At 21.2% G+C, this 7,032-nt stretch overlaps 1 protein-coding gene across 1 annotated transcript; it reads left to right on the top strand.

Moving 5' to 3' along the window:
* The first annotated feature begins 360 nt into the window (after window positions 1-360).
* Window positions 361-5,586, top strand: LOC122509436. The gene is made up of 6 exons (XM_043623531.1): window positions 361-667; window positions 1,040-1,240; window positions 1,321-1,487; window positions 1,604-1,899; window positions 4,493-4,770; window positions 5,215-5,586. The coding sequence occupies exons 1-6, from the start codon at window positions 423-425 to the stop codon at window positions 5,387-5,389; spliced, it is 1,362 nt and encodes a 453-aa protein (XP_043479466.1). The 5' UTR covers window positions 361-422; the 3' UTR covers window positions 5,390-5,586.
* The last annotated feature ends 1,446 nt before the right edge of the window (window positions 5,587-7,032 follow it).

Genomic DNA, 7,032 nt, shown 5'->3' with positions numbered 1-7,032 from the left:
GCAAAGCCAAGCAGTTTTGGGAGAATAGTTTAAGTTTTCTTTAAGAAAAGAAATTTTGCTTGTTCTTACATCGAGGCGTTCAATTATTAATTTGCAATAATAATTATTAATAATTAATAATAATGATTATCATTAATAATGACTGATTATTTTATTATAATATTAAATTGTAATTAAATTAAATTTCCATTAGAATTGTAAAAATTGACAACATTTTTGTTCGTGTTTATTTTTGACTTACGCGTAGTGAAATATTTTCAGTAACGCCTCATGAGCACTGTTATATACTGTTAGATAATTATTTCCGTCATTTTCTACTTCACATATTGTCGCATCTTTCTACAAAAAAAAAATATTTCGTCGTTGTATTTCTTTAATATTTTTACACGGTGACTTCAGTGTACGAGAGTTGTGACTTTAAAATGTTTAGAATGAAACATTTTCTGATTATTTGTCAAGTTTTTTGTGCATTGACAATAGCTCAAGTGTGTTACGATGACGGAAGTGAATTTTGTCTCGATGAAAATGATATTTTATCAGTCGATTTATTACCCGGTTCTTTTATTCTCGGACAGCCTAATGATATTAGTGAAAAAAGGAAAATACTCGACAATTTGACTGTTGACGGATCGTTTAATACTGCATTTGGAGAAATGGGCTATCACAGGTAATTGGAAATTTTGAAAAAAGAAATTCATTCTGTACACGATTTTTATTTTCAAAAAGTCTGTATTTATTTAATTTTTTTTCAATTTGTTTTTCTAAATATTCCTTTTCAGTTATTTTTCTAAATATTCTTTTCCAATTATTTTTCTAAATACTCCTAATCAATTATTTCGCTAAATATTTTTTGTCAATTATTTCTCTGAATGTTCTTTTTTATTAATGATTGAAATTTTCTTTTGTAATTTCTCTAATTACTTTTTTTTACTTTTTAATAAATAAATAAATAAAAATAAGTAATTAAAAAAGAAAAATTATTTTTTCAATTCTTAAAAAAGAATAAAAATATAAATTTTTTAATTAAATTAAATTACAGATTAAGAATGAATGAATATCTCTGTCACGGATATATAGCGGAAGAAATATTTAATCAAGTGGGACCAACACGAATTAAACGTCGCTTACAAGTGCCACAGGAAAATATTATGTCAGATTTTATACATGAAAATAATGTGACAATTCATGATAAATTATTATCCGACGAAGGTAGTTCAAGATATAAAGATTGGCTTCAACGGTAGGAATATTTTTATTTTCATTGTATTTTTATTTTTAATTATATTTAAACAAAAGAAAAATAAAATTTTTATTAATTAGAACAACAACATTAAATGACGTCTATCAGCACTACTCTCCGCAAAGAAGAATGAAAGTTAAAAATACCGGTCGACCTGAAGATGATTTTCAAGATTATGACGGAGAAGTTACTAGCTATGGATTACCAATGCCCATTCCTTCCGAGAAGAGCAAAAATAATTATCCTGGTAAACTAATTATCAAGCAGTTAATTGCACCAATTCTTTAATTGATAAAAAAAAAAGATTTTTTAAGTTTGTAAATTTTAATAAAAGGGTTTTTTCTCTTAAAATTTTGTTACCAGGTCCACTGATGCCATCTTCATCTGCACATCACATAAATTATGGTCCACCACAAGTACACTATGCTCCACCAAGTTATGGAGCATCATCTCATGGTGTATCAGGACACGGTTTCTCGCCCTCAATTCACGAGGAGCATTATTATTATCCCACAAATCATCACGAAGAAAGTCACGTCCATCATCACAGTAAAAAAGGCAGTGAACTTTCAATAAAGGATTTTTTCGAAATTGCACTCACTGCTCTTGCATTTTTGGCATTTGGCTTGTTCATTATTCAACTGCTGATGAGTATCGCGGTAATTATTGACAAACTATGATTTAAATTACTATTATTTTTAGACTGTTCAGGCTTCACACTCAATTCTACTAAAACCTACTATTTACTACTTCTTTTTACGCTTTACTACTATTTAAATACTTTTTCTTTTATATTTGTAACACCAAAAGCAACTTTTTTCTATTTTATGAGAATTTACTCTAATTTAAATCCGCACATAGTTAAAATAAACAAATTATTTTACAAAACAGTAAAATTCTTAGCGGAAGAATTTAATTATTTTCGACAATTTTTTAAAAATTCTTCACAGAAATTCAATTATTTTCATAAATAATTAAACTCTCCACAGAAATTCAATTATTTTCATAAATAATAAAATTCCCCACAGAAATTCAATTATTTTCATAAATAATAAAATTCTCCACAGAAATTCAATTATTTCTAGAAAATAATGAAATTCTTTGCTTAAATTCAATTATTTTTATAAAATTTGTTGAATAAATGAATTATTGAAAATTTTTTTATAAAATTCCACGAAGGGAAACATTTTTAAATAATTTTAATAAAATTTTTTTATAAGAATTAATCTATTTTCAAATAGAATTGAAATTTAATTCCAGAAAAAAATTGAATTATTTTCTAAATTTTTAATAAAAAATTCTTAAAAAACACATTTTAATAAAATTCGTTACAAGAATTCAATTATTTTCATAAATATAAAAATTCTCCACAGAAATTCAATTATTTCTAGAAAATAATGAAATTCTTTGCTAAAATTCAATTATTTTTATAAAATTTGTTGAATAAATGAATTATTAAAAAATTTTTTTATAAAATTCTACGAAGGAAAACATTTTTAAATAATTTTAATAAAATTTTTTTATAAGAATTAATCTATTTTCAAATAGAATTGAAATTTAATTCCAGAAAAAAATTGAATTATTTTCTAAATTTTTAATAAAAAATTCTTAAAAAACACATTTTAATAAAATTTGTTACAAGAATTCAATTATTTTCATAAATAATAAAATTCTCCATAGAAATTCAATTATTTCTACAAATAATAAAATTCTTTGCAAAAATTCAATTATTTTCAATAACAAATATTTTAATAAAATTTTACAGAAGAATTCAATAATTAAAAAAAGTTTTAATAAAATTCTTCTCAAAAAATTTTCTTATTTTCATAAAGAATAAAATTTCCACAGAAATTCAATCATTTGAAATGCATTTTTCCAAAAATTTGTTGAATAAATAAATTATTGAAAACAAAATTTATAAAATTCTACGAAGGAAAACATTTTTAAATAATTTTGGTAAAATTTTTTTATAATAATTCATCTATTTTCAAATATAATTGAAATTTAGTTCCAGAATAAAAGGAATTGAATTATTTACAAAATTTTTTAATAAAAATTTCTTCAAAAACACATTTTAATTAAATTTGTTACAAAAATTCAATTATTTTCAAAAGTAACAAAATTCTTAGCAAAAATTCAATTATTTTTGTAAACAATAAAATTCTTAGCAAGAATTAAATTATTTTCAAAAATACTGAAAATCTCAGCAAGAATTTAATAATTATTATCTAAAATTTTTTTAAAAATTCTTCACAGAAATTTATTTCTTTTCAAAAATCGCTCAATTTTTAGAAAAAGTTCAATTATTTTTAAGTAATTTAACAAACTTCATCACAAAAATTCAATTATTTTCATAAATAATATAACATTCTTTGGAAGAATTTAATTACTTTCATTAATAATAAAATTCTCCACGAAAATTTAATTATTTAAAAAAATTTTAATAAAATTATTCGAAAGAATTCAATTATTTACAAAATTTGTTTAAATTCTTCGAAACAATTCAAGAATTTTTCTAAATTAGAAAATTCTTCCCAAGAATTCGATTATTTTCAATACAATTTTAAAAAAATGTCTTGAACTGATTCTATTTTTTTTAAAAATTGTAATAAAATTATTATAAAATATTCAATTATTTTTTAAATATTGATAAAATTCTTTAGAGCAGAAATTCAATTTTAAGAAGCAGTAAAATATTTAAAAAATTATTTATTTTTCTTTCTCATAATTGAATTTTCGTAGAACTTTCAAAAATGAATTTCAGTTAAAATTTTAGATAATAATTGAATATTAGAAACGTCAATGTATAGATTTTTCAAAATAATTAAATTTCAAAAGAGTTTTAAATTAAAATCTTTGGAAATTTTGATTACTTTAAAATTGTAATAGTATTTAAATATTTATTTGAAATAATGATTAATTATTTATTTACCTAAAAAATTAATAAAATTTGAACAATGTTATTTTTAAAAGTTCAAAAAAAAGAATAATTGAATTTTGAAAGAATTAGAGTTTGTTTTTCTAAATTTCAAAAAGTTTTTAAATTAGAATAAATTATTAAAAAATTTAACACTTGTGGAAAAATAAATAAGTATTTAAATTTTTATTTAACAAAGATTATTCTACTTTTAAACAATTTAATTTAGAGTTTATGAAATAAACTTCATCTTATGGAAAATTGTAATTAAAATGGTTTTTTTTATTTCTTACTCTACTATCAAGGGGTTAATTAAGAATTTTTTTTTCTTAAAGAATGCAGTCACTTCAACGCCATCAACGACTGCGAATATTTTTGCCGATTTACCATTGGGCAATTCACGTGCAAGGAGAGAAGTATTTAATTCATTACCTCTCTCCTATTCTGGAAATTCGGAATTAAATGAATTGTCACATCGAGTATTGCGTTCAATTGAAGCGGCACTAGTTGCTCAAAGTGATCATGGCAATTGTCTTCGAAGAGTTCTTTGCGAGGACAATAGACACGCCAAAAATACCGAAGGTGGACAAAGAATTTGGATTCCTGTTTGGAGGTATAAAATTTCATTGGATTTAATTTTTTGAAACAACAAATTCGTTAATATTTTATAGAAATTAACAATTCGTTAATATTATTATTACTATTATTATTATAATTAATATGATAATTATTAGTCACAGTTTTTCTAAGGATATTAAATTGAGACAAAAAACGAATAAAAATTGTTGCGATGCAACAATTTTGTTACGTTTTTTGGCTCAATTTGATATCCTCAGAAAATTAGTAAAAATTTTTGCGAATTCAAATTTAAAGAGCAAAATGTTAAAAAAAAAATTCTTAAAGATTAATAAATAAACTTTAATAAATTTAGAAAGATAATAATTACTAAGAAGTATTTAATATTTAATGTAGGAAACTAAAAAAAAATTGAATAAAAACGATAAAGAAAATTTCTACAAAATGTATAAAATGATCAATTGGGAATCTTTTTTAACAGTCTAGGAATGAGTTGGGTTTCTGGTAGAATTCTGAGTAAATCACCGTGGTCGGCAATGCTGAATTCTGTAAAAGCTTCAGTTCTCGGCATTGGTAATGCCGACTGTACTTCACTTTATCCAGCATGCAATCTCGAAAGAGAAAGAATAAAAAGACGAAGAAGACGAAGAAAATAATTACAAAAAAAAAATGTTATTCTAGTTCACAACATTTATATGACCAAGATTTAAAAGAAAAAATTATTATTTAAGTGAAAAACAACCAAATTGTTGTTCAATAAATTTCGAAGCAAAAATTTTTTTTTTCTACATTTTAGAGAAAGTAAAAATTACTATATTTAGACGAAAAAGAATAAAATAAACAAAATTTTGAGTTTTTCACGGGACAACAAAAAGAATAAAAAATTTTAATCATTTGAAAGAACGAGAAAAAATTATATTATATTAGAAAAGAATAAATTTCAAATATTTGAAAGAAAGAAAAAATTATTATTCCAGCAAAAAGCAAGACTTTTAATAAAATTTGAATAAATATGGAAATTAAATTTTTAAATTTACCACTTAAGAAACAATAGTATGAAAAAAAATTTATAAAAGTTTAAATAGAAAAAATTTTCTTCTTTTAATTGTTGATTATTATAAACGTTGCGATCTTCATCTACGTTCAATAATTATGTTTCTAATATTAATACTTGATTAAAAAATTAACAAATATTAAATTTTCAAGAAAAAAATCTTGTAATTAATACTCACGAAATAAATTATAATAATAAAATAAATTATAAACAATAAAAAAAATTGTATTAATCCAGAAATGATTTCTTTGAATCAACAAAATATTCAAACAAAAAAAAACATTATTTCTATACCTAAAAAAAAAAAAATTTCTACGATCAAAAATTTATTTCAAAAAAAAAAAAAAATGGTTTCAAACCAAAAATGATTACTTTCAACCAACAAAATATTTAAACAAAAAAAAAGCTTTTTTTTAAAAACAATTTTTTCTACGGACAAAAATTTATTTCAATGCAAAAACGAATTCTTTAAATCAACAAAAAAAATTCAAATCAAAAAGATAAACATTATTTTCACGAAAAATAAATATTTTTCAACTAAACAAAAATTTATTTTAATTAAAAAAAACACAACATGAATTTTATGGAAAAAATATTTTTTATTTAACAAATATTTATTTTAACATTAAAAAAAATTTGTTTCATTCGAGAAATGATTTCTTTGAATCAGAAAAATATTGAAATCAAAAGGAGAAACATTATTTCTTCTTGAAAAACTTTTTTTTTCTACCAAAAAAAAATTATTTTATCAATGAAATAAAATTGTTTCAATCCAGAAATGATTTTCTTGAACCAACAAAATATTTAAACGAATAGAAACATTATTTTCACTAAAAAGAGTTATTTTAAACAACAAAAATTAATTTTAATTAAAAAATTATTCATTTTATAAAGGAAAAAAGGAAATAATTTTCACCATTTTAATTTCTAAATTACTATTTTTTAACAAAATTTCAAGTGTTTTTTTGAAATATGGGAAAAAATTTTTAGTATTCACATTTTTTTTGAGTAAATTTTAAGTTTTTTTTTGGAAAAAAGGAAAAAAATTTCCATAATTTCTATTTGTTAATCACGATTTTTAGTGAAATTAGTTTGTTTATAAATAAATTTATTTATTCGTAAATAAAAAAGATTTACAGAGTTTCTATTTTAAAATTACAATTTTTGTAAAAAATTCTATTGTTTCTTTTTGAAAAAAGGGAATAAAATATTTCTTTGTTACAATATTTTAACGAAACAATTAAA

This window comes from Leptopilina heterotoma, unplaced genomic scaffold (assembly GCF_015476425.1).
Source record: "Leptopilina heterotoma isolate Lh14 unplaced genomic scaffold, ASM1547642v1 Lhet_60, whole genome shotgun sequence".
NCBI classification, from domain to species: Eukaryota; Metazoa; Arthropoda; class Insecta; order Hymenoptera; family Figitidae; genus Leptopilina; species Leptopilina heterotoma.
This window is presented reverse-complemented; position numbering and strand designations above follow the sequence as displayed.